At 42.0% G+C, this 27,982-nt stretch overlaps 1 protein-coding gene, 1 long non-coding RNA gene and 1 other non-coding gene across 20 annotated transcripts; 1 reads left to right on the forward strand and 2 right to left on the reverse strand.

Annotated features, from left to right (window-relative positions):
- Nucleotides 1-27,686, reverse strand: LOC118472037 (uncharacterized). Of its 18 annotated transcripts, none has more exons than XR_004849523.1 (6): nt 26,353-27,622; nt 22,867-22,985; nt 14,370-14,583; nt 14,173-14,292; nt 13,668-14,099; nt 10,452-10,926 (listed from the first exon to the last, which is right to left on the reverse strand). It is a non-coding gene; the product is annotated as an uncharacterized lncRNA (long non-coding RNA). The 18 variants fall into 18 exon arrangements; XR_004849529.1 differs by lacking the exon at nt 10,452-10,926 and having other exon boundaries at nt 12,558-14,099; nt 26,291-26,453; nt 26,560-27,686; XR_004849526.1 differs by lacking the exon at nt 10,452-10,926 and having other exon boundaries at nt 12,558-14,099; nt 26,353-26,453; nt 26,560-27,650.
- On the forward strand, nt 11,653-14,622 carry LOC100285564 (dihydroflavonol-4-reductase). Its single transcript, NM_001158455.2, has 6 exons — nt 11,653-11,896; nt 12,084-12,241; nt 12,371-12,556; nt 12,674-13,029; nt 13,931-14,090; nt 14,197-14,622. The coding sequence occupies exons 1-6, from the start codon at nt 11,788-11,790 to the stop codon at nt 14,266-14,268; spliced, it is 1,041 nt and encodes a 346-aa protein (NP_001151927.2). The 5' UTR covers nt 11,653-11,787; the 3' UTR covers nt 14,269-14,622.
- On the reverse strand, nt 27,114-27,232 carry MIR156d (microRNA MIR156d). Its single transcript, NR_121016.1, has one exon. It is a non-coding gene; the product is annotated as a microRNA MIR156d (primary transcript).
- Nucleotides 27,687-27,982: the final 296 nt, after the last annotated feature.

Here is a 27,982-nt window from a genome sequence, read left to right on the forward strand (position 1 = left end):
ATTGCTGGGGCTGCGGGGAGATCCTCAATAGCAGCTTCTGAAGCCTGCTCCTGGTCCTCCTCTTGGACAGGTCCTTGCTCGGGGATGAGCACGTACTCTCCGTCGGCAAGATTACAATCTAATGAATGCAATGCGTAATATATATGCATGATATGATATGTGCTTTTAGAAATTACAACTTTAAAGGTGTATGATCTTTCTTGAGTTAAACAAGGTTAACTTTACTTATGTAAGACCCTTGGGTGGTGTACTTGGTAAATTGGTTTAAACTTAGCTAAGGTAAGTAAATTAAACTTTGGGGTTCCACTGAGTTCCTTTTAAGTCTTAGTGAGAATTGATAGGTACTCAAGTTAGATTTATTGAGGTGGGGTTTATTTCTTCTTCCCTTTTCTTTTATTCACTTTATTGTTTTGGAGTAGGTTTGAACTACAAGTTGCTTTTATAAAATTCTAAAAATCCTGCAAAAATTACAGTGGCTTGTTACTGGTGTGTGTTTCTCTGTCTCAAATTTTGGGGATCAGAAAGTGAATAGTTTTCTCTGGACAAAATTATTAAACTCTAGGGCAGAAGGGGTGCTTTGAACTACAACTACTATTTAACAGTGGACAATTCTCCAAAACTTATTTTTGCTGGCTTGTAGGTGTTATAACATGACTTGATACAAATTTCTAATCATTATTACCTTTTAATCATTTTTCTATGGTTTTCTCAAGTTTCTAGCCAAATGGGTGCTTTCTACTACCACTATATTTGAAAAGCATCAAACAACAGAGTTCTCATTTTTCTTGGTTACCATTTTGTGCAAGAGCAATCATTCTGAAGTTTGGCCTCTTTTTGCTTAAGGGAAGGGGTGGTATGCATTATTTGGATTAAGTGGTCTTTCTCTTAAATCATTAGCAATAGGTGTGAGTTTGCTTCTTTTTCATGGGTTTGCAATTTTTTCTCTGGTAGTTTATCTCCTCATGGACTTAGCAAAATTTTGGTTGCCCATTATCATATTATTTGGGGTTGTTCATGATTTATTTGGAAAATGCCTTATTATCACTTTGTATTTATTTTCCTTACTTAAAAAGTTGGGCTGAGGTGCTCTGTATTTTTGTAGTGGGACTCTGGTGGTTGTAAGTCCACTGGATTTTTATTATTCATTTTGGTTATAGTTTTGCCTCTCTAATAATTGATTTTCAGTCTATATAAGGCTAAATAAATCATTTTAATTTAAAACTGGTCTAAATTAATGGTCTCTGTATTTTTCCTAGGTTCTCTGTTACATAAGTAAACTAGGAAAAATAATCTTAATCACTGTTCAATAATTTCTAATGCCTTTCTGATTTTCTCTAAGTTTTGGACAAATTAGCTTTAAATGAATAACTACATCATATTTTTCAATGCTGGGGTTCCTACTATTTTTAAACAGTGTCTAAATAAGGTTTGAACATCTACAAATTTTCTTAAGTTCAGCACAGAAGAAAAACTAATTTTCCTTAATTAAACAAGGTTTGGTGGGTTTCTGTTTTTAAATTCAAACTCTAAAATTTAGAACATAAAGCATAGAGTTTATTATTTTTAAATGATAGTTCATAATATTCAGGAGCTAGCAAAATTGGTTTGACAACTTTTTATGAAGAATTCATCAAGTTATGGGTTTTCTAAGTTCTCTGGTCATTTTAAAAAGAATAACAGAATTGGTTTAAATGGAAATCCACTTTACACTGGGGTCCCTGGCGGGTTTTTAAGTTTTCTTCGCGGATCAGTCCTTAAGCCACTATTCACATGAGTCACTGACGTTACAGAAAACCCCTCGGGTTCTACAAATCCTAACCCGAGGTCCTTCTTCTACCTTAAACAGTAACCGCGGCGGAAGAAAGGGCGGAGGGGCTTACCGGCGGCGAGATTGCTCCGGTGAAGTGGTCGAGGACGAAGGGGAGGTCTCGGGGATCACAACGGTGTGCGGGTCGCCGTCGGAGATGGCCGGAGTCGGTCGGTCCACGCGCGCAGGCGGGGATGCTCGTCGGCGGCGAGGAGACCGGCCTGGTCACGGTGAGATAGTTCAATCAGATGGGTCAGGGAGGTCCACGGGATGCCAGAGAAGACATGAGCGCAAGGAATTGGGCGGAGACTCACTGGATAGCTCGGTCCACACGTGGCGGCGGAAGACCGAAGTCCGGTGAGGTCGATCTCGGGCCTCCGGTGAAGTCCGGTCGGGTCCGAGGGCTTGGCAAGCTTCACGGGCTACTGGCGGAGCTAGCCGAAGCACTGGCTTGCCCAGAGGATGGCTGGAGTGGGCTGGCCACGATGGCCGAAGCTCTGGCGGCAATGGCGGGCGGAATTGAGCTCGCCGGAGCTAAGGGAAAGTGGCTGGCCGGTGAGGGTGAGTGCGGGGCGAAGTGGGGCGCGCCTGGGAAGGCTTTATAGGCGCGGCGCGGTGCACGGGCGGTCGTGGACCGGCGAGTGCGCGCGGGCGTGCACTGGGAGGCGCGGTGCGCGAACGGGCGTGAACCGGGGGTGTCAGCCACGGTCGAACACGTGTTCCCGTTGCCTCTGCCCCTGTTCAAGCGCCGATTGGGAGCAAATCTTCGCGAATTTGGGCAAGATCGCTGCGAAGGATTTGTTCACCTGACCAAGCTTTGTCTTTTGCGTATGGACGTCGCGCGGTTTTAGGCTAGGGACAGGGAGTTGTAGCGTCACCAAGGTGCCAGTGTCAGAATGCCTGGTCCTGAGGTCAAGCTGCGCCAAAACCATGCCAAATGAATTTGGTTTGAGTTCAAACTTTTCCAGGACGTGTTCAAGGGAATTTGGCACGACTTTGATATTTGGATCTCCTGGATTTGAGTTTCGAAAAGCAGAGAATGCAGATGATCTTTGGGAAGAGGTCTGAAATTCAGAAATTCAGAAATCTGAATTTCTCTAAGGGTTCATAGATCAAGGGCTGATTTGGGGATTTATTTGAGTTATTTTGGCTAAGCTTTCTCAACCTTTCTTGTTGCTCAATAAATATACTTTAACTTATATAATTGGCTCAAGTCAAAATTTTAAACTTTTCATTCCCTTTCTCTTATTTTCTTGAATTTTGCTCATGGGGCTCACTTAGGGTTTTTAATTAGGGTTGCACATTCTTACCTTTTTCAAAGACTCAATTGTTTTTATCATGACACTTTTAAGTATATACTTGGTGACTTCTTTATTACTTAAGTTATTTGATGCTCATGCTTACTTTGGTTCACATAAAATAATGGTTCTAGGTTTGGCATTTTAAGAGAAAACCCTAGGTGACACTTCGGGTGTCACATTTGGGATGAAGGATGCCAAGCCCATCAAGACACCCATGGGAACCAATGGGCATCTCGACCTCGACACAGGAGGTAAATCCGTAGATCAAAAGGTATACCGGTCGATGATAGGCTCTTTACTCTATTTATGTGCATCTCGACCGGACATAATGCTTTCCGTATGCATGTGTGCAAGATTCCAAGCCGACCCTAAGGAAGCTCACCTTACGGCCGTAAAACGAATCTTGAGATATTTAGTTCATACTCCTAAGTTTGGGCTTTGGTATCCTAGGGGATCCACATTTGACTTAATTGGTTATTCAGATGCCGATTGGGCGGGGTGTAAAATTAATAGAAAGAGCACATCGGGGACTTGCCAGTTCTTGGGAAGATCCTTGGTGTCTTGGGCTTCAAAGAAACAAAATTTCGTAGCTCTTTCTACCGCCAAAGCTGAGTATATTGCCGCAGGCCATTGTTGCGCGCAATTGCTTTGGATGAGGCAAACCCTTAGGGACTATGGTTACAAATTAACCAAAGTTCCTCTTCTATGTGATAATGAGAGTGCAATCCGCACTAAACACATAGCCATTCGGTATCATTTCTTAAGGGATCACCAACAAAAGGGAGATGTCGAGATTGCATATATTAACACTAAGGAACAATTAGCCGATATCTTTACCAAGCCACTAGATGAACAAACTTTTAACAAACTTAGGCATGAGCTAAATATTCTTAATTCTAGGAATTTCTTTTGATGTCTTGCATACATAGCTCATTAATATACCTTTGATCATATCTCTTTCATGTGCTATGACTAATGTGTTTTCAAGTATATTTCAAACCAAGTCATAGGTGTATTGAAAGGGATTTGGAGTCTTCGGCGAAGACAAAGGCTTCCACTCCACTCCATAACTCATCCTTCGCCATCGCTCCGAGCAACTCTCCAACTTTGGTATAATCTTCACTCATATTTTATTCGCCAAAGTGAGAGAAAGTAGTTAAAAGGGCTTATATTTCACTCAAGTATCCGTTTTTTGGCGATTCATGCCAAAGGGGGAGAAAGTATTAGCCCAAAGCAAAAGGACCGCACCACCACCCATTTTCAAAAGGTTTTAAAATGATGAATTTTTCAATTGATATCTTATTATATTCAAAAGGGGGAGAAAGTAGCACCTTCAAAAATTGGTATCTTAAAACCCTCTTGAAACACTAAGAGGAGGAATTTATTGAGGGGGAGTTTTTGTTTAAGTCAAAGAAAAAGCATTTAAAACAGGGGGTGAAAATTTCAAATCTTGAAAACACTTCTCAAAATCTTACTCATTTACCTTTGACTATTTGCAAAAAGGACTTTGAAAAGAATTTACAAAAACAAAACATATGGTGCAAGCGTGGTCCAAAATGATGAAAATATAAAGAAACAATCCATGCATATCCTATATGAATTTATATTGGCTCAATTCTAAGCAACCTTTGCACTTACATTATGCAAACTAGTTCAATTATGCACTTCTATACTTGCTTTGGTTTGTGTTGGCATCAATCACCAAAAAGGGGGAGATTGAAAGGGAATTAGGCTTACACCTTTTTCCTAATTGATTTTGGTGGTTGAATTGCCCAACACAAATAATTGGACTAACTAGTTTGCTCTAGTCTATAAGTTCTACAGGTGCCAAAGGTTCACAAAAAGCCAATAAAAAGACCAAGAAAGGGTTCAAACAAAGAGAGCAAAAGACATCCCAAAAGGCATCCTGGTCTGGCGCACCGGACTGTCCGGTGTGCCACCGGACAGTGTCCGGTGCACCAGGACACTCGACGCTGAACTCGCTACCTTCAGGAAAATCAGAGGGCGCTCCGCTATAATTCACCGGACTGTTCGGTGTGCTAGTGGAGCAACAGCTACTTCGCGCGCAACGGTCGACTGCAACCGCATTCAATGCGCTACAGTGCGCGCCAGAGTCAGAGCACGCGCAGGTGGCGCACCGGACAGTCTACAGGACCTGTCCGGTGCACCACCGGACAGCCCAGAGGCCCCACAAGTCAGAGCTCCAACGGTCGAACCTCAACGGCTGGCTGACGTGGCTGGCGCACCGGACAGTGTCCGGTGGCGCACCGGACTGTCCGGTGCGCCATGCGACAGCACACTTCCAACAACCATTTTTGGTGGTTGGGGCTATAAATACCCCAACCACCCCACATTCAATGGCATACAAGTTTCCCACCTTCAACACATTACAAGAGCTATAGCATTCAATTCTAGACACTCCAAAGAGATCAAATCCTCTCCCAAGTCTAAAGACAATTCCAATCAATAGTGACTAGTGAGAGAGTGATATTTATGTTCATTTGAGCTCTTGCGCTTGGATCGCTTCTTTTCTTTCTCATTCTTCTTGTGATCAAACTCAATTGTAACCGAGGCAAGAGACACCAATTGTGTGGTGGTCCTTGCGAGAACTTTGTGTTCCATTTGATTGAGAAGAGAAGCTCACTCGGTCTAGGTGACCGTTTGAGAGAGGGAAAGGGTTGAAAGAGACACGGTCTTTGTGACCACCTCAACGGTAAAACAAATCCTTGTGTCTCACGCTTTATTTGCCCGTGATTTGTTTTTCACCCTCTCTCTCGGACTCGTTTATATTTCTAACACTAACCCGGCTTGTAGTTGTGCTTAAGTTTATAAATTTTAGATTCGCCCTATTCACCCCCCCTCTAGGCGACTTTCAAGCACGTTGTAGATGTGGGCTTTGCGCTAGCATTAAAATGTGTTCCTAAAAACAATAATCAGAAAATAACCCAAGCATCATTGTTTACAAAGAGAATGCTTAAAGATGAATAATATTTGAGACCGAGCCCATCGGATAGATGAAAATTAATTGTCATAAATAGATGCGTGATTTAAATATGACAGCTTAGCTTTTTGAGGAACACCAAGGATAGCCGGTTCCAACTGCTGCAGGTAACTCGGACATAGTGGAAGATCTTCACTTGTGTGTGTATCAACAACCACTAATAATGATTTTTTTTCTTCCTCGCCGTGCGGGAACAGGGGCAACAACATGCATGTTGATCCAACCAAAGAAATAGATCGGTGCAGAGCAGCACTTCTCGACGGACGACAACAACAAGAAAGCATATTGATTTTCTCCTCTTCTCGATCCACGTGCAGGAGAGGGATCCAAAGTGGAAAACCTCCCCAACGTTGAAGATGATCAGGGTTTTGAAGACGATAGCCATGGAGTCATCGTGAATCAACGTCGCACCCACTACCTAGCGTGCCAGCTATCGTGTTTATGACCCGACTACGCACCACGTGGTTCCCCACGTGACGCTTTTGAGTAGGATAGCATCGTTGATTGCGACTCGATGGTACATGTGGATGCACGTCGGATCACACGAGGGTTTATATAGGTTTGGGTCGCTAGAATGTGTAACACCCTACTTCCTGTCGAGGCTGAGTATTTGAGTATCACTGGTGTACAAAGGTTACGGACAAGATGTGGGCGGTGGAGGGTGAGTTCTCCCGTCGATCTAGTGGCGGCGTGGTTGCTGTGAGAGGGCTAATGAGCTATAAGGTGGTGATGGGATGTGACGAGCTGAGAGAGGTGAGATGAGACGAGAGAGATGAGATGAGACATCCCTTCGCAGGGTACCCCCTCATCCTTATATAGATGACCAGTGGGTTATCCCTTTACAAGTCGTGATGACTATCTGACTCTATCTGAGTCTGTCCTTTTAATGTGGCATGCATTCCTACTTATCCGAAGTTCAGTTTCCCTTCACCTGAGGTATTTTCGAGTATCTAGCACTTTGAGTACGCTCAACCTCATTGCCCGAGGCATCAGCGCAAGACTTAGACATCCGGTCTTCGCCTCCCCAGGTCGAGCTCATCCAGCTTGGTTGTGGCTCGAGGGCATGCCTTGCTAGGCATGTCATTGGAAGGCCCATCAAGCGGCCCATGAAGCATTTCTGTGCTCTCGCCTGAGATCAGCCTTAGGCGAGTCGTGACTGCATCTCCCGTCCGAGGTTGGCCTCGGACGAGTCGTGTCTGCTTCTCCCGCCCAGAGCTGGCTTTGGGCAAGTCATGACTGCATCTCCCAACCAGAGCTGGCTTCGGGTGAGTCGTGACTACATCTCCCGCCCAGAGCTGGCTTTGGACGAGTTGAGATTGCATCTCCCGCCTAGAGCTGGCTTCGGGTGAGTCGCGACTGCATCTCGCGCCCGAGGTTGGCCTCAGACGAGACGGAACAACGTTTCTCGTCCAAGGTTGGCCTCGGGTGAGACAGAACAACGTCTCAAGTCCGAGGTTGTCCTCGGGCGAGACGGAACAACATCTCTCGTCTGAGGTTGGTCTCAGGCAAGACGGAACGGTGTCTCCCGTCCGATGCGGAACAGTGTCTCTCATCCGAGGTTGGCCTCGAGCGAGGCGGAAAATCGTCTCCAGTCCGAGGTTGGCCTCGAGCAAGATGGAACAGTGTCTCTCGTCCAGAGCTAGCCTCGGGAAAAACGGAACAACGTCTCCCGTCCGAGGTTGGCCTTGGGCGAGATGGAATACCGTCTCCCTCCCATTGCTAGCCTTGAGCGAGACGAAACAACGTCTCTCGCCCGTGGTTGGCCATGCACAAGCCATATCTTGAGATCTTTTGAAAGGTCAAAAGGCATCTAAACACTAAAATAGAGCCCTTAAAATTAAAATACGACCATATTTAGAGTGTTTTAAGGTCTCAAAAGATTTTTTACTCCACAGTTAGGCCTTAAATAATACTATTTAGAAATAAATCGTGTTATTAAGAAATAAATAGTTGAGGATTAAGAGAAAACGAAGATAAGGCTATAATATATAAGGTACTATATTTAGGATCGGGAAGACCGAACCCTATAATCATTTGATGAATTTTTATAAATTAGGGCTATTGTTGGATGGTGTTTTATAGACTCAAGCCCTATATTTTAAAATATAACCACGTTTAGAGTCTTTCTTGGAGATGCTAAATTAAAAAAATACAAGAGATGGTCTCTTCATGGAGAATCTGTCCCTGTACGAAGTGCATGTTTGTATATGACTCTCCATACATATTGTCTTTTAGCTATATTTATGATTTTACTGACTTTAAATATACCATATTGTATCATGTATCATGCAGTCTAGATATGACAATAGGTATCCGAAACCTAAATATCTGATTGGTTTTCCCTGATATGAAAGGTAGGTATCAAATGCTTTATGTAGGTATGTTAATGAGCAAGAATCTCTGCATGTTGAGTGGATAGATATATGTATGGATGGATACTACCCATACCTGTGGGTAAATATGCACGCATCATATTATTGTTACCATCTAATAAATCACATCTTACTCCAATAAAACACCTAAATAAACACCCGAACTCAAATTAGGTACTCGATGAGCAATGTAGCGACACCTAAAGCTCTCCAGTGGGTGACCCAAAAGCGATATTAATTTTGGATGCAGAGAGAAAACATAAATATGGGTATTCTCTCTCAGAACCCATTATGTGTGATGTAAGTGTGAGAAGAGCGAGAAAGTGGACCTAGGTTGGTGGGATGGAAAGAAAAAAATGATATTTTTTATTTAAATGGGTGTCTAGATGGCCGATTTTTTTTGCATTTTAGCACTTCCTCGGAAAAAAATTCACGTTTGGAGTCTAAAAAATTTTAATATCATTTTTGGACTCTTTACTCGGCGTCGTAGCCTATGGCGCCGAGGTAGCACAGCTTGACGCCATAGGCTATGGCACCGAGGTACGTGCTGCGCTGGCACAAACGGACGTCGTGGCGTCGACGTGGTACCGAGCTCGGCGCCATAGATCTTGGCGCCGAGCTCCATTCTATACAAAAAGCTTGTCTAGCTTAGTCAGTAAAATACAAGGCTCTTAACCTTGTGGTCGTTGGTTCGAGCCCCACGATGGGCGTTTTTTAATACTTTTTGTCTTTGTCACTTATTTGTTTTCTTTTGTCCAGATTTTTCGTTTATGTCGCTGATTTGTCCGTCCATCTTTTTTTTGTTTTTGTGACTAATTTGTTTATTCGTCCAGATTTTTTTTATCCGGTCAGCACAGCGGCTGTGTGCCATAGTGGTCGCAAGCCGTCAACTCCTCCCCTTATTTGCTCAACTAACCACAATAAAAATCGAATAAGAACACTCTTACTTCAATCGTGACCAAATAAAAATATTATATTTTCATTGAGTTCTTTTGAACATAAATTCTAAATACATAATAACATATTCCCAGTAAAAAGAAGCACACATATTTATCTTTTTTTCCTCTGCACTAAATAAAAGTATACTTATTATATACTTGTCTCATGGATGATATATTTTAGAATTTACTACATAAATTACTCCACTAGGTGATACCTAATTCCATTCCCTCCATTTACCATGACGTTTTTCAAACAAATTTAAGTTTTTCAAGTGGACAAAATACTTTGTGAGCTTGTGTCTGTGTGTAGGGGGACTGTACAGTCCCTCACTTTTATATTTAATTTACATACTACTAAACTAAACAGTATAGTTAATCCGCAGATTTAATTAACCTTTCCATTCAATGCTGAGTTCCCATCAAGGGAACGATGCATAGATCTAACCATGCTATTATTTTGTAGGTCACTTTTTGGTTGATAAAGAGAAACATAATTGTTATTCCTATGCTAATCTTCAAATTGCATTTCCAAAAGAAGTTTTAAACATTATAGTCTATTTGCGGTTCAGTTTGATTTTCCTAGGTGTAGGTTAGCTGAGCAAACAAGGGGGAAAGTTGACGGCTCACGGCCACTGTGGCACACAGCCGTTGTGCTCGCCGGATAAACAAAAAAAATATCTGGACGAATAAACAAATTAGTCATAAAAACAAAAAAAATATAGATGAGAAATAAATCTGGACGGACAAATCAGCGACATAAACGAAAAATCTGGACAACAAAAAAAAATCAGTGAAAAAGACAAAAAGTATTAAAAAACATCCACTGTGTGGCTCGAACCCACAACCACTTGTGCTTTACCGACTGAGCTAGACAAGTTTCATGTACACAACTAAGCTCGTCGCCAAGATCTATGGCGCCGAGCTCGATATCACGTCGCCAGCGCAGCACGTACCTCGGCGCCATAGCCTATGGCGTCGAGCTGTGTTACCTCGGCGCCATAGGCTACGGCGCCGAGCAAAGGGTCCAAAAATGACATTAAAATTTTCTAGTGTCTAAACGTGATTTTTTTCCGAGAAAGGACCAAAATGTAAAAAATTCGGTCTAGATGGTTATTGTTAGAGATAATGGTAGTCAAATAGAAGATGTATTTTTGGGTGGGTACGCAAAGGATGTAATGAGTATCCAAAAATGGATGGGTATTAGAGAAAATCCAAAAGAGATGCTAAAACAACCTCAAAATATTTTTTAAGAAAAAAGGACGATAACTCCTCTCCAACAGACGCCTATTGTTTTCCCATTTTTTCGCTTCCCCCGCATCGATAGCTTCCCTCCTGCATATTTGCGGGAACCAGGACTCTCCCTAATCCATTCGCGTGCGTCCGTAGCAGTGGTTTCCCGCGTCTTCTCGCCGTGTGCTTCCTCACTGATATGATATGATCCTCTCCGCCTTCCCTGTCCTGATATGATATGAACCTCTGCCAACTAATATAATATAGGATGTATCTGTATTTTGTTTTAGAAAACCGAATCAGAAACATAGGATTGTAGGTAACAAAAGTCTATCAGTTTAGATGTTTTGGAGTTAGCAAAGATTTGCGTCGGCAGGCACCGAGGATTCGTGCCGACGTGGACGTCGAGGGCCCAGCGATGCATCACCCACTGGCCACTGGTGGCTCCGATCCTTCAGCGCGTCGCACAAGGCCGCGACGTTTCCCTCCCTTTCACCGACCCCGCACGACACTGGCAAGTGGCATGAGCGGAGCCCCACCAAACAACTGCGACGTGTCCGGGCACGTGATCCCTGCTGTGCTTGCAGGGCACCATTTTTTCAGCGTGATTATTATTGCTAGTACTATTACCAGCAGTACAGAAACAGCTGCTGGTGGCTGGTGGCACTGGCAGTCATAAACAAGAGATTAGAGACGGCTTCCTGCACTATTACCTGTACCACACGTTTAACACAATAGGCAGAAAATGATAATGGGATGACGGTTCGCCGTTGGCATTTGTATTCAAGGTTGACAGACACACACACCAGGCGCGGTATCCACTGGTGGTGTTGGTCTTCGTCGCCGTCAAGGTCGTAGCACTCGCGTTTCACATGACGGCCTGGTGCGACCGCGACCGCCTTGAGACACCCGCGTTCTGTGCCATTTCCGCCCCTTCACCGTACCATTTCGTCCCGATTCCGCGGATAAATGCTTGCCCCTATTTGCTCAGCCCGCTCTCGGACGAACCCATTCACCCGTCCGGCCGTCCGTGCGCGGCGCACCCACCCGGCACCGGCACCAGCATCACCGCCCGCCCGGCGCCCGTCACGCTCGAGAGGAGGAGGAAGAAGAAGGGACTGGGCGACAGCGCGCGATGGCCGCCGTCGTGTGCGTCACCGGCGCCGGCGGCTTCATCGGCTCGTGGATCGTCAAGATCCTCCTCGCCCGCGGGTACGCCGTCCGGGGCACCTCCCGCCGCGAAGGTTGGTACGCGCTGGTCGCTGCCTGCTCCTCCCCTCCCTCCCTCTCTCTCCGTTGTCCGTTCCGTCTCCTCTCCTCCTCGCAATCCCAACAAAAGCGCCGGAATGTCTCTGACGTGACGGGTTGTCTTTGGCTGTCGCTTGTGGCGGCGGCTGGATCTCTCGAATCCCGACTCGGCTGGCGGCGCAGCTGCTGACCCCAAGAACGCGCACCTGTGGGCGCTCGACGGCGCGGCGGAGCGCCTCACCATGCTGCAGGTGGACCTGCTCGACCGCGCCAGCCTCCGCGCCGCCTTCCGCGGCTGCGACGGCGTCATCCACACCGCCTCGCCGATGCACGACAACCCCGTAAGCACCGCCGCCCGCCCGCCCGCCCGCCAATGACGAGACCTCGCCTCTTGCCCTCTCCTTGGAAGCAGTACAACACGAGAGCGCAAGGATTAAAACTGAAGCTTCTCATTCACCCCTGGCTTGCAGGAGGAGATCATCGAGCCGATTATCGCCGGGACGCGGAACGTCGTGGAGGCGGCGGCGGACGCCGGCGTGCGGCGCCTGGTGCTGTCCTCCACCATCGGCACCATGTACATGGACCCGCGCCGCGACCCCGACGCCCCGCTCGGCGACTCCAGCTGGAGCGACCTCGAGTACTGCAAGAGCACCGAGGTAAACAAAAAACTCTCGCCCGGCCTGCGAATCAATTAGTACAAAAGAAAGAACCCCCGCTCCGGCGCGCGGCCAGTCCTGAGTCCTGACGCCGTTGGAATGAATGAATTCTCACAGAACTGGTACTGCTACGCAAAGACGGTGGCGGAGCAGGGCGCGTGGGAGGCGGCGCGGGCGCGGGGGCTGGACCTGGCGGTGGTCATCCCGGTGGTGGTGCTCGGCGAGCTGCTGCAGCCCAGTATGAACACCAGCACCCTGCACATCCTCAAGTACCTCACGGGACAGACAAAGGAGTACGTCAACGAGTCGCACGCCTACGTGCACGTCAGGGACGCCGCCGAGGCGCACGTCAGGGTGCTGGAGGCGCCCGGAGCCGGCGGCCGCCGGTACGTCTGCGCCGAGCGCACCCTGCACCGCGGCGAGCTCTGCCGCATCCTCGCCGGACTCTTCCCGGAGTACCCTATTCCGACAAGGTATGGGCATTTTAATAATGGTTTCGTCGTTTCGAACAATGTGCTATCAAAGGAAATAGTGGTGGACTGCTCCAAAAATTCAACTTGTGCACGATGATATTTGAAGAAATCCATGGCCAGGAGGGTTTATGACGAGTAGCCTAGTTGGTCTGCTCAGTAACGACTAGTTAATGTCCTTTGGACAAGGTCAAGAATAGCTCTCCATGGATAGAAAAGTCCATCTGATGATGCTGCACAGTACTTTGTTAGCTACGAGTCAGATGATGGGTATCCATGCTTAGATAAGCCAAGATACTCCACGTAATAGAAAACTGAAACCCGGAGTGCATTTTAGTCATGTGAATGATCATGCGGCCCAGTCTTTTCTTACTCTCTCCGTTCTAATTTATAATTCGCTTGATTTTTTACTCTAAGTTTGACTGACTTATCTTATTTAAAAAATTTATAATTATTGTTATTTTTCGCGGTGATATTGTTTTACTTTAAATGTGGCATTGAATTTTTCAATTTTTCCAAAAAAAATGAATAGGACGAGCCGGTCAGAAAAAACCGAATGAATTTTAATTTAGTAACTGCGCTTGGCTTGCAATTGCAAATGTTATGCTGATAAACTGAAGAGGTAGGTGTGACCGACTGACCGGTGCCTTGGACGATTCCTTAAAAGCAAAGCAATGCCTATTCTTTCCTTTGAAGGCAGCACATGGATGGACGACCCTAGGGGTACCTCAAGGCAAAAAAGAAAAAAAAAACATCACCTTGTTTTGAAGATATAGCAACAACAACATATATACATGGTGTCTGCCTGTCTGGAGTCCCAAACTGCTTCGAGACAAATGCATTTGCTCTTTGCTGTTGCAGCACTACACTGATAGCATGCTATTTTTTTGTTTTGTTTTTGCAGGTGCAAGGATCAGGTGAACCCACTGAAGAAGGGCTACAAGTTTACGAACCAACCTCTGAAGGACCTTGGCGTCAAGTTCACGCCAGTGCATGGGTACCTGTACGAAGCAGTGAAGTCCCTTCAAGACAAGGGGTTCCTCCCGAAGACATCTGGCGCCAAGGTAATAACACTAAAAAAAGAGAACACCCCTTGAAGATCACTTGAACACACAGAGCTTACGTTTCATGTGCACATATTCTTACTGTTGCCTTTTTTTGTTGTTCCAGGTGCCTGAACGACGCAGCTGCCTGCCTCAAACGACATCACAGCCACCACCCGAAATCGTTTCGAAACTTTGAGGTGGATCTGCACACGTGCTCAAACTGGCCATGTGTTTTTTTGTCAGAACAAGCCGTTCATTTGATTGGTTATTAAAAGATTTTGGGCAGTCTGTTCTTACATAGCAAAAATGTCTTGTCTCTGTCTATGGTGCATCCTGTTGCTTTTGCACTACAACTATACACATCCTTGTCTGGGTAGTCTGTTCTTTACATAGCAAAATGCGAAGTCTGCAGGGTGATTTCAGCGATGATGGAAGCATGCCCGCCCACCTCTTGACTGCATGCGCTGGTCAGCTGCGGCTTATTCTACACATCTTGCTTGTCTGTACTAGCCTGAGTTCAACAAGGAACAAGTCAGTCTACGCATCGGTTCAGCAGAAAACCCGTTTCTACGTGTCCTGTTTCTCGGAATACAAACTGAGATAGAAAACGGTATTTTACATGATCTTAGGGCTAGTTTAGGAGCCACAAAATTGGAGGGATTGGATGGGCTAGAATTTCCTTCTTATTCAAATTTAAATAAGAATAGGATTTTAATTCCGTCAATTATCTTCAGTTTTGTGGCTCTAAATTAGCCCTTAGAGGAAGAATAAATTGTCGGAAACTTCTAATGCATGCAATCATATGTGATAGACATGTAAAAATCATGCATCTAAGATCCATGAGTTCCAATTACCGTATTGGGCAGGACTCCGACTCCTCTAAAAATAGCTCCGGCTTCGGCTTCTCTAGCTCCCTACGTCGTCACTAAAGGTCACACTGGGCATAAAACCCGAGCCCGAAGCTCGAAACCCGAAAAACCCGAACCCGTATAGCCCAATACCCGATACCCGAAACATTTATGCGGGTAGTAAAACTTAAAACCCGATATTATTTCGGGCTTAATCGGGTAGCGACATCCGGTACCCGAAATACCCAAATACCCGAACTATATAAATATCACCACATGCGTCTATAGTACCAGTACTAATGTTGTTTTTCTTTGCCCAGTTGACATACTAATGTTGCTCTTCCGTCCAGTATGCCAGCACGCCGTGGTGCAGTACTGCCGTAGCACCTGGCCGGACTGCCACAGCTAGCAGTCCATCACCCAACCGGCCAACCATTAGTCATGCTTCTGGTTCTAGAGTTTGCTATTTCCTCAACTAATCAAGATCAGTTTCACGGTGAAATATTTCCTAGTTTGCTCATTTTCTACTCTCACTGCATGCTTATGGCTCAAAAGCCCGAACTGCATGCTCATTTTCCAGTGTGCTTCCTGTTCTAGAGTCTAACTGCATGCTCATTTTCTAGTGTTTGATTCCTGATATTTTTGTAAAAATACATGTGTAAATATTTGATGTCACATTGATCTGCAATGAAATCGGGTAGAACGGGCTACCCGTACCCGAACCCGAATTTTTCGGGTACCCGAATTTTTGGGTTTTGCTTAAATTGGATACATATTCGGGTATTGTTTCTGAAAGCCCGAATTGTCAAAAGCCCAAACTACCCGACCCGAAAATTCGGGCTAACCCGAATGCCCAGCGTGAACTAAAGGTGTTAGAGCTGTTTAGCAATTCCGCGAAACAACTTCTTTGTTTCTTTGGAATGGTGTATGAGGATAAGAAGTGCCGATAGAAGTCAGATTTTTGGTGTTCTGACTTCCAACAAAAAAACAGGTCCAGCTCTTGAAAGTCTCTCGACGAGAAGTCGCTTTTTGTAACCGTTTGGTAAGGCTTTACGACGAGCCAGAGCTAGAGCTGCCCAAAAAATCATAGCAAAGGGGCTCTAAACATGACCTTTTATCTCCCTCTAGGTTCTAGTTCATAGTATACTGGGAATGATCCAATTCCATATAATATAAACTCGGCCGGAGAGGGAAAGACAACCCTCCCTGTATTATATTAAGAAGAGATCGAAATATGGTTTTAACTGAGAAAACTCCCGAACCCTAGGCCCCATCACTAACGGGCTGATTAATTACTCACTTTTCAACGGCCTAGTTGTAGGGTGACGCACAGGATTTCGTTCCCCGAGAGGCCGAGAGCGGGTGAGCCACAACGAGGGAATTTTTTAACCAAGTCCGAAAATTCGCTTCCGAGTGGGATCGAACCCGGGCCTAGATGTTCTACTCGAAAACCATAACCATTACGCTAGAGGACTCTTTCACCAAATTCCATATAATATAATTATAATGAAAATTCGCATGTTTCAAACACCCCCCGGATATATGGGTGCACTAACTATACGTTTTCCATGTCAAAGAAAAAAACTAAAACACAGTAACACATACACTGGTGTGTATTAACTGATGGTTGGAATTTCAGATCACACAATTTTGCACTCGTGGTTTAATTTTAGTCATCCTCTCGTAAGTTTCCGTTGCATAACCGAAGCTAACCATCTCCAACAATAAACTCTAAAATAGAGTCCTATAATTTGAAATACGGTCGTATATAAAGTATTTAGGGGCTCAAAAGAAAATTTAACTTCAACAATTAGACCTTAAATAATGCTATTTAGGAAATAAATGGTTGGAGAATAAGAGGAAATGAGGATATGGCTTCAGTATATGAGGTACTATATTTAGAATCCGAGAGAACTAACCCTATAATTATTTGATGAATAGTTATAAAATAGGTCCACTGTTGGAAGAATATTTTATAATTTTGAGCTCTATATTTAAAATAGTGCCACCTTTAGAGTATCTCTTGCTCTAAGGCGAATAATAACAATAATAATAATAATAATAATAATAATAATAATAATAATAATAATAATAATAATAAAAATAATAATATTTTATTCATCATTCTAGATGATTATCATCAATCCTAAAATGGTTTCACAAAAATTAAAAATGGTTTACAAATTAATAAAGATTTGTTTACCAATTTCAGGGTGGGGGATCAGGTGGGTGCTCCTACAGTCAACAAACTATAGGTATTTGTACTAGATCATCAAGACATCAACACTTTGGTGTGCAAAGATTCCAGCAATCGTTGGCAAGTACCACGAAAATACGGCAAGCAGTAAAACACCTTGGCAGGTAGTCTGATGCGTGACTGCCACACGTACATACTCATCAACTGGGTTGAGCGGGCAACTGTACTATCGGACCTCTTGCTATCTCTATTCAAAAGAATACAACTCGGTGCTAACAGTGTTGCTATATTAATCATTTTTTTAAACTTAACTAGATTGCTAACAATATTAGCAATATTTATATTTTAAATACATTTATTAATATATATATATATATATATCAATAGATTTAGCTTTGTTACCAATTATACATGATAAATAATAATATTTTTTTATATTTAATCAAAGATAAAATATTTATCTTCCCAAAAAACGAGGGTGGTGTTATTTTCTGGAGATGGAGTAGGCACATGTTAAATTATTTCTGTTTTGGCCACAGTTTATAAAATTATTTTTTACACTACAAAATAAGTATTGTCAGATTTATGAAGAAAATATTGATTTTAGTAGGTATTTTTGGAACAAATTAATTCATAAAGTAACATAAAAAGTAATATGACATACATGATCAAAATTAACAGTATTATTCCATATGTGACTAATTTAGAGTTCATCTCAAAGGTCGCACACAAGAACAAGAGAAAAGCAAATGGATGAAGATACTCTATAGCAGGTCAGTGGCAAGAACTAGAGAAAAGAAAAGTAAGGGGATGAAGATATACTATGTAGCGGGACCAGTGCCACGCGGGCACGGAGGCACTGTTCTGTGTGGAGTTGCTATCAATTTTAAATTGATCGACATTGATGGGTCGATAGAGATTGTATGTTGTGTAGTAGTGAGAATGCATCGAAAATGTAATAGAATGAAACAGATTATGAAAAAGGAAACAAGTTAGAACAAGGGACCACAAAAGACATACAAAAATAAAAAGCACAAAGATCGAAGTGCTGACATGCATCATCACAAAAGATATAAAAAATAGCTAGCAACAAAGAAGCAAGGCTGGAATGGAGAGCTCTAAGGGACTCCCCAAGTTAAGATATTTCTTAGTTTTTTCTACTTTGGATTGGCTCAATTCATGGATCAAAAATCAAGACCGAACCTAACACGATACACCCATATGTATGTTTCTTTCGGACAAGTTAGAGCAGATGACCCATGATCAGGTCTACCCATCACCAGTCTTGCAACACACCTTAGCTAGCGTGCTAAAGTGATTCATCATCATGGGAAAAGTTGGGTATAGTCAAGGAAACAATATCTTTAGGAAGGAGTCATCCAACTAACATTAATTCAAAAGAGCATGGACTCCCTATATCAACCCAAATAAAAATATGGGCATGAACAAGGTTTGAACAAAAACATTCAACCCTAGACAGTAGGTGGACCCAAGTTCACAAACTAGTAGTGTAGGCCAACTAGAGCCACCACTTACAACATGCATGAACTTGAGATTGATATATATACTCAAGTGTTGCTCTACGAATGCAATCAGGCCCTAATGAGGGTTTTGGTGTTGATGACCACCGATTTAGAGAACTAATGATATTTATTGATATGACAAGCATGGAATCAAATAGGAAGGATGTTATACAAGTTGAAGGACCCCCAATCACTAATGGAGGCTTTGCCAACTCAATGTTTTTAAACTCTTTTATGTTTTGTATCTTGAGTTTATAAAAAGTCGTAGGGAGACTCAAGGATAGTTGGTCAAACTATTAAACCATATTCCCTTTAAGAGTGGTAGTGTTGCCCTTAACATAACCGTTAGAACTCTGAGTATAAGTACTCATCTGTTCACGCACAATGGCTACTACTACTTCTTTCTCGCATTTGACCATCACATAACAGAAAAGTGTTCAACCCTCTCTCCAATGTTCTCTCTCAAGCTTCCAAGCAAATCTTTGATTCCAACCATAAAAACTTGAGAGAAAAGATAGCAAACATCTATTAGATTAGAGAGTGGATCGATTGATTTCCCCTCTCAAATAGCATTTGGTTCACGTTTGGTCGGTGGTTCTAGGGTTTGTTACTCTTGGAGCTTGCTTCTAGCCGGCTAGGTGTTGCCCTACTTGCCTAGGGGATGTTTGTAACACACAAATCGTAGCTAAGAAATCACCCTCACTTCAAGAGTTTGGTCACTTGGTTTGAAAACAAGAGAAGGGCAAGCCTTGGTGGCAAGCCTAAGCCTTTTGTGGCATCCTCATCAATGTGGACTTAGGCAAGCCTTAGTGGCAAGCTGAACCACATGATAAATCCATGTCTTGTGTGCTTCACTTACATTCTTATAAGTTCATATTATTGATTTAGGATTTATGGTCGATCTACTAGCTCACTAGTGATATACTTGATTTATCTCTCGATCTATGATCTATATACCTACAGAAAGGCTACAAGTTTAGCTCTTCTAAGTTCTGCTAGGTGCATTTCGAATTTAGTTTGAATTCCTCTATGTAGGTCGGTAGTGCTGCCCTTTACTCTGATAGAATTTCAAGTTGAATTTTTACAGGCCTATTCACCCCTCTAGGCCTTCATCCCCTTCCAGGAGATCCTACATGCTCTTGGAACAACATGTCTTTGCACATGATCAAGCACGATATGCTTCAATCATGTTTGATATTGCGCAAGTAGCCAATTGTGTTGATACTCATACATATAAATAGACACATAATTTAGATTGAAATATTATCTAAGTGTTATAAGTTTTTAGTTGTCTCATTAAAAACTTTTCTAGATTAAACATCATGAGAAAAAACTAGAAAGAAAAAGGGCACACCCTAGCTCAAATGTTTAATGCATACATTACATGCAATTATGTAACAACCTACATGCTAAGTGAGCCACACATTAATAATACCAACCCCTTATGCTTTTATCCTTGCTTCATTTAAAAGGATTATCCCAAGAATGGTGGTATGGAATATATAAGCCATATATATTGGCCTAACCCACACTCAACATCCAACACTACTTCATAACACACATATCCACCTATTACTGTTAGGATTGCTAGAGCCAGTAGTGAATTTAGTTCATTGTTGGGTTCCTAAGACTAGGATATTGACAATGATTGGAATCCATTGACCCAACAGTAAAGCTCATTGTCATTGTCAAGTCAAACCATGACCTAGCAATAATATATACCTAGTAGGTTTAGCCATGAGCCAGCAGTGGTATGGAAGATCACACTATCAGATCAATCCATAGACCAATTCTGATAGGCCAATAGAGTCATGGCTTGACCCAATAGTAGGCACACGATGACGGTGTCATGTTGTGGATAGACTCGACAATGTCCTAACTATAGTGTAAAACCTAGTCCCCTTCTTGTTCCTCTTTCCTTCTCATACCAAGAATAGTCATTTAGTTTTCCCCACTATTCTCTCTAGTGTTGGATCCATTTTTCACAAAAATGTTTATGAACAAGCTTAGTTTTAATGGATGGACATGCTCTCCTACATTAAGATGGGTAAGTAGCATACCTTGAATTTGTAGTTTGTTTTATTGGTTAGATTGTTTTTATTCTCATGATTGTTTTTTCTTCATTACAGAGAGCATTTTTGTCGATTTTTTATGAAGACTGTTGCGCTTTTGTGAATCTACGTGGTACCTATGAATCCATTTTATTTGTATCTAGTTTTCTTCATCTTGTTTTTTGATTGTCTACTTCAATAACAATAATTATTATACTTGATGCCACATAAAAATATAGAGGCTAATTACAGAAACATAAAAATTAGAGGCTTAATGAACAACAGTTGTAGCTAAAAAGAATAGATTGCTAGATGTTACATGGACAAGTCCATCAAATTAAAAAACCCTATTATACTTCATGCAAGAACTAAAGAATCACATTATAACACTTATCAAAACTACCATTTAATTTGGTAGAAATTAAATGGTTAACAAACATTAACCTTTCGAAAAAAGATTCACCATAATTTGAACACCTTCCTCAAGATCTAATTCAAAAGTGATCTCTTGAATGAAAACAAATGGCTAGAGAGGGATGAATAACCTATAGAAATTTACTTACACAACTAATAATTACAATTATAGCAAATATAAAAGATATACGAAAGCGATTACTTGCTCTAGTTTTACTCAAGATTATTTTCCTTAAATAAATAAATAGTGGGAAAGGGATATGTATGAAAAAGATAAGCTATGTACTAAATAAGATATGCTTGATAAGTGGATGAGCTAGCAACAAGTATATGTAAAAGGGAGGATACTTTGGGAAGTAAATCACATCTGGCAAGATATGATATGATATTTATCCTCGAAGTTTAGTTGCTTCCTCAATGTGGCAAATCTAAACCAAATGATTCATGTGCTTAATTCGTATAACAAGCCAAGCCTATAAAGGGTGGCGTAAGCATTACTCTAACAAGGCACTCCAGCAAGCCATGATATCACTAGGATGTTTGCGAATCTCACGTGGGGTTGACCACAAAACCCCTTACAATATGATGATCGGAGTCAACAACAATCACAAAAATCTTTCAATGATCCTCCGCTATCTCGAAGCCATATAGGTGGCAACAACCACCAAGAGTAATAAGATTCTCGCATCTCAATATGATCACTAGTATCACTAGATGCAAAAACTCTATGCAAATCACTAAAGATCACTCCCAGCCCCACTTTGGATAAATCACTATCACTGGATGTGAGTGAAAAAGTTTCCTTTGGGCTTACTAGGGTGCATATCAAGTTGAGAAGCCTAGATTCTCACTGCAAGCCCACATAATCTCTACTTATAGGATCCTAATGGCCAACTAGCCGTTGGAACCATTCTTGTGCATTTTGCAAGGTTGTCGGACCATCCAACACGTCACCATTAGACCAAAGCTCAAGGTCTGACGACCATAGATCGTTTCATGTGTACTAGGCATTTGAATGTTACCATTGTTACCACCAACTTCTATCTTAGTGTATGGTCTAATGCCCTTAGTGTGACGACCATCAAAACATAGAATACATGGTATGATGTCTTTCGTTAAGTGACCGGAGAGCAACCAGTAATGTTGAACTGGTCTAATGCCCTTCATCGGACCAATCTTCATGGTTTGACAATCTTGTTCCCAATCACATGGGAGAAGTGATAGTGGGACCGATTTAATAAACAATGTATTCATTCGGTTCGATGTGCTCATTTCCTCACCGTCGAACCAAATCCCTAGGGTCCAACACTCTCTAGAAAACAACTAGAGAGCAATTGTGAGCATTGAACTAGTCCAACGACCTCCATCGAACCATAGCACAGAGTTAGATAATTACTCTGATCGTGCAACTATGGTTAGCCATTGGACTAGTACTATTTTGGTATGATGTCTCTATCTATTAGAGTCTAACGCCTATTCTAGACAAGCATTAGTTTTTTTCATCTAACCTTTGCACGTGTGCTAACTCCAATGTGTTCTAAACTCTAGAGTCTATGAGATAACCTTTACTTAATGGTGTATAAGATGGAAATTTATAACTTTACAAGTTCTAATGCAAATGCATGAGTTTGTTTAATCTAGTGGTATATGAGTAACCATTTTGAACCTTGGGTTCCCCTCTTTATAGCACAACTACTTATACAAAATTCAGTCACACACTATTGCATCTTGTCTGGTAAAACAAAATACCTTAGCTTATACCTTTGCATCGTGCCTTCGTATTATGCTTTTCTCCTTTCATAGTACTTATTGACCTTTGCGGCCATCATCATCATTTTCATGATAGGCCACCTTGCCCAATCTTGGGTATGGACTTAAACCTATATTATTCACAATACTTAGAGTAAATATTATTCTATTAATTTGCATTACCATAACCATGCATGAAGATTCTTCTATAAAATAGAGAAATAACTAGCATGAGAATTAAAATCTACAAATTCTAAGGAGTGATGCATGCTACTGACATTAAAGCAAGAAGATTGTATCCATCCTTCAATATCTAAAACCTTTTATGAGCATTTTGGTGAAAATAGCCACAACAATGGAGGAATATGTGGAGAAATACACCTTCTTGAATGAGTCTGCTCGGGATGGAAAGAATGGGAATTTTGTACTGTGTGGCTATCACTACTGGCTCAAGCCATGAGCCAACAGTAATATATCACTACCGATTTAAGTCACCAACTAGAAATTATAGTCTCAATATCCCTGTCGATTCTTGTATTAAACTCACAATGATATATTACTATCGGTACATGGCATGAGCCAACAGTGATAGATACCTTTGTTGTTGGTTCTTTAGGAACCCAACCATTTTTTGATTTTTATGTTATAAACCAATAGTGATGATTATTACTGTTAGTTTAAGACCAATTAGTATGGATGGATAGACAATAAAGATTGGTTTTGTAGTGATAATTCATAGAGGAAAATGCACAAAAATAGACATGAAAATTTTTGAATTAATGTTAGACCTCCACCATTTAATATTTTCTTAATAATATGGTTGTACGAATCAAATCGAGCTCAAATAATTTCATGCATAAAGTGCACATTAAGAGATGACAAGCAATTAGTTGAAATTAAGCATATTGTATGCCTCTTGGTGATTTACTAAATGCTAGGGGTATGCACAATAATGTCACATTAGCTATTTCATGACGTAACAACATCAGTGAAATATATATGGGGATGTCAGGATGTGAGACAAATACAACAATGATAGAGAATGTAGTCCATCTCTTCACTAAAAGAAGCATGTCTTGGAGATTTGTTGGGTAAAGGATGGGTGTTTGTGATATAATCAGAATCCGTGGGCTTAATACTCTCTAAGAACACTTTGCACATTCAATACTCCTTGCCAAGCAATGTTAAATTTATGATTATTTGTAGCATGGTTAATATAATCATGCAAGTCGATTAATGAACTTTATTTATTAGCCTCTTCAAATTTTATATACAATTTTGATAATAATAGCTAGATTCTAAAAAAAGTAATCCTTCGATCAGATTTCAAATGGTTTGACTCCTCAATAAGTGAGAATTGTGTCTTTTTTGACAGAGAGTACCAAATAAGTATTATTGTATTAATTATACACATATTTTATAATAGACTTATCAAGAGACATAAATATTGATATTATTTTCTATAAATTTAGTCAAACTTAATAAAATTTAATTTATCTCAGATTTAAAATTTCATTCTTTTTAGGTGGAGGAGGTATTAAACTAAAATATGCCAAATCAAAATGGGTCACATGCATAAACTTCTAATACACCTTATCCCCTGTTCCCATTCTGCATGCTCACACATGCATACACACAATATATGCGGCTCCACATGGCTTGGTAAACAATAGACAGATTATACTGCTCGGGTGGCTCATGAAAGAAGCATATATGTTTGAAGGATGATCACACAGTCAGTTATTAGATAACAGAAAGGTTAGCTCACATTAATATTCTGATGTCTCCTAATTATATTAGATTTAGCCGTGCATTTTGTGCAGATAAATCATAAAAAGCAGTAAAAACGATACTGAAAAAAGAAACAGGGTATCGTCTGCCATTTTTTTTTCTGAACATGTCATATTTTGAAAAAAAAAATGGTTTCATCTTAAATGATGATACATGCCAGTGCGAGCTCATATGCAGGGAACTATTGGCAAGGTAATTGTAAACAAATAATGCATGCTAAAGACCCTCGGAGCACAAACATACACACCCAAAAAAATATTCCATGTGGTAGCTCTTAGGCTATTTACATCATGCAAAGGGGAAATTTGTTTTGATACTGCTGAAATGTGCACACACATGACCACATAAAATAAAATGGTGAAAATTCTCAAGGGCAATTCTAGATGAGGTGGAACTTTTGGTTAGAATACGATAAGTTCCTCTTCTGCTTGCATACATACATTTCTTTGAAGGGAGCCAACACCTTCCTTATTGCACACATTATTAATAAATTATCATATGCTTACTCACATATATATCCAAAGAAAAAAGGGCAAGTAAATTAACATGCAAAAAAATTATGAGAAAAGTGTGCACTGAACAAAAATATACAAAAGCACAAATTAATTGTTTGAAAGATCAATTGCTACAAAACCAATGCCACACATTATAAAAGATATTTAAGACATGAATCTAACTATTGTACCGTTTTATTATATACTCGCTCTGATGATGACTATGCGTATATATTGACTAATTGTTGATAGAATTTATCAAATTTTACTTTTGGAAAGCAAATGAAATAACGAAAGTAGTTTACCCCTCCCCTCACCTACGGCTACGACATGGAAGAAAGGGACTACTACACATTTGGTCGTAGCAGTAAACTTTTCTAAAAGCACATCCATCACCTGAGTCATATCAGGTCGATCCTACTACTAGCCTAGCTAGCGAGCTAGTACTGCTACTAGAGAAAGTTTTTACCACGTGTCACACGTTTCTCCACGCAAATTAATTCGACATTTCGGATTGGATATTCTCTTATTGAACGTATATATAAATCTTTTTGACGAACGTAGCCTAGCTAGCTAGCATATGCGTACCAAACAGTGGATATACAATGAAATTGCAGGGTTTTTTTTTTAAATGTGGTAGAAGCTTTAATTCGATGCACATACATATGTTCTCCATCAAAAGATGAATTAATTTATAGTGTTATCCCTGAATTTTTGTAGCCAATAGCAAGCACGAACTCATCATCATCCGACATATATATATATATATATATATATATATATATTATAGAGGAGAAAAAAATGACGGCAGCAATAATCGGTTCCTAATTATTATTGGCAGTAAAAAGAGGACCACACAAAGCTAGCAAGACGCAAAGCTAACAACAACAAGGAGGAGGAGGAGGAGGCCGGCAAGTAACTCTCGCTCACCACAGCAAAGTAACAAGGGCAAGCAAAATTCCAAGCGATATAAAACCAAACGGAATGCGAACAAAGAGACGTACGGCCGGACACACACACACACACTCTCTTATGCACCCCACGCATCAGTAAAGGTAGCTGCAACACGTACAACACCATGCTCGCTTTTGCTTCGATCTGTAGGCTAAAACGATGTGCACGAGAGAGAGAGAGAAAGGGGCGGCTATAACCTAGATGCAAGCTTATCAGCTGGCATGGCACGCAGGGGGCCGGGGCGAAGTGAGGACACTACCTTCCTTGCTAAATATGGCTCGTCTCCGTGCTCCATTTTCGACCCAACAACAAGAACTTGATCGACCCCACCCACCACCATGAGTCGTCCTCGTCCATGACCTGCACACAGAAAGAACAAAGAAACCTTGAAACTAGCAGAGAGAGAGAGGGAGAAGGTAGAGAGAGAGAAGGAGCGCGCCAACGTAGTTTGTACTCCTTTGGGAACCTCTCAGTGTTGCAGTGTACTGGCCGGCCGGCCGGCAGCATCTCCCCATGCTTTCAGCTCCCAAGGCGAAGGGTACCACTGCAAGATGAAAAATTTGGGGATAGGGGAAAAAACTAGTAGCGCCAATCATTTACTCCGGTACTACAAGGCCAATAGCTAGCTTCTCATGACCAGCAGCAGCATCGGTAGCAGTCCCAGCCAGCATGACTGAAAAGACCACAGAACAAAATAGGGAAAAAAAACCATGGGTGTGAAGATCTAGGAGATAAGGAGGCGGCAGTGTGTAAAGCAGGAAAAAAAGCCACGGCCATGGAGGCATGCCGCATGCATGCTCTGTCTCTTGTGATAAGAAAAAAAAAGGTACTACAACCCCATCAAATTAAACCGGTTCAGTTGAATCGAAATCAAACCTGGACATCAAATCAGGCTAATTGAATCGAAACCAACTAGGACACCAAAGCAGCCTTTAATTGAATTGAAATCAAACACGGATTTTGCCCGGCCCCCCACCAGACTAAGAGACTAAGACTAACAACGGATCTAGACGGGAGATAAGCCATCGAGAGAAAGAGGCTGACAGAAAGAGAAGTGAGCACGCGGCGAGGACGGCATACATGCTATGTCGTTCGTCGCGCCGTGTGCTCACTCTCTTCTGTCAATCTCTCGAGAGCCTCTCCGCATCTACAGAAACGCCGCCGTCGTCGTCGTCGTCGTCGTCTAACCAGCGACAACACAAAATCAGGGTTCAGAAGTTGCGGAACCACCAAAGCGAAGAGGGACAAACCAACCCTCCAAGCACGAATGAAGACAGAAGAACAAGAAAGAGAGAGATAGAGGGGGCTTCGTTGTTCTTGGATCCGGTGAGCGCTCGTCGCCGTACAGGGAACGAAAGGAGGAGGTGCTGCTGAGACTGTCCTTTCTTTCTTTCTTTCTCTCCCTCCCTCCTTCCCTGCCTGTGCGTGTGTGTGCGCCCTCTTGGTGATTGGTTTTTGGAGCAGAGGAGATGGATGGGATAGATAGGCGGTCGTACCTTGCCCCTCTCAGTAGTGCTGTAACCTCACAAGTCACAAGGTTAAAAAGTACTACTGGTGGTGATAGTAGTAGTACTCTGCACCTGCCGAGTAGTAGTTCCAATCAGCAACAGTTCACACTGCACTCCTTTTATTATTGGAGAGGACGAGACGCCAATGGCCCAGGTAATAACTACAGTAATAAATAAATAAATATAAGGGTTAGTACGATTGTACAGCAGCTAGATAGCACCCCAGACGAGATTTGCTTATATATATCTGTCAGCTTGGAGCCTTGGACACAGCGCTGCTGTCCGTGCATGTGACACCACCTCCTCTTCTAGAGAGAGAATCATGCTTGTATGCCTAGCCCAGGGAAAAAGAGAGGCTGATCAATTCGTTCAATTGGTTCA

Source organism: Zea mays, chromosome 5 (assembly GCF_902167145.1).
Source record: "Zea mays cultivar B73 chromosome 5, Zm-B73-REFERENCE-NAM-5.0, whole genome shotgun sequence".
In the NCBI taxonomy this organism is placed as follows: domain Eukaryota; kingdom Viridiplantae; phylum Streptophyta; class Magnoliopsida; order Poales; family Poaceae; genus Zea; species Zea mays.

What these genes read in the sequence shown, in the direction of transcription:
- LOC100285564 (NM_001158455.2), top strand. Translation starts at nt 11,788, where the DNA reads ATGGCCGCCGTCGTGTGCGTCACCGGCGCCGGCGGCTTCATCGGCTCG. An exon ending in AGTACTGCAAGAGCACCGAG is followed by an intron (nt 12,557 to 12,673) that starts GTAAACAAAAAA and finishes GAATTCTCACAG; the next exon opens with AACTGGTACTGCTACGCAAA. An exon ending in CGAAGACATCTGGCGCCAAG is followed by an intron (nt 14,091 to 14,196) that starts GTAATAACACTA and finishes TTGTTGTTCCAG; the next exon opens with GTGCCTGAACGACGCAGCTG.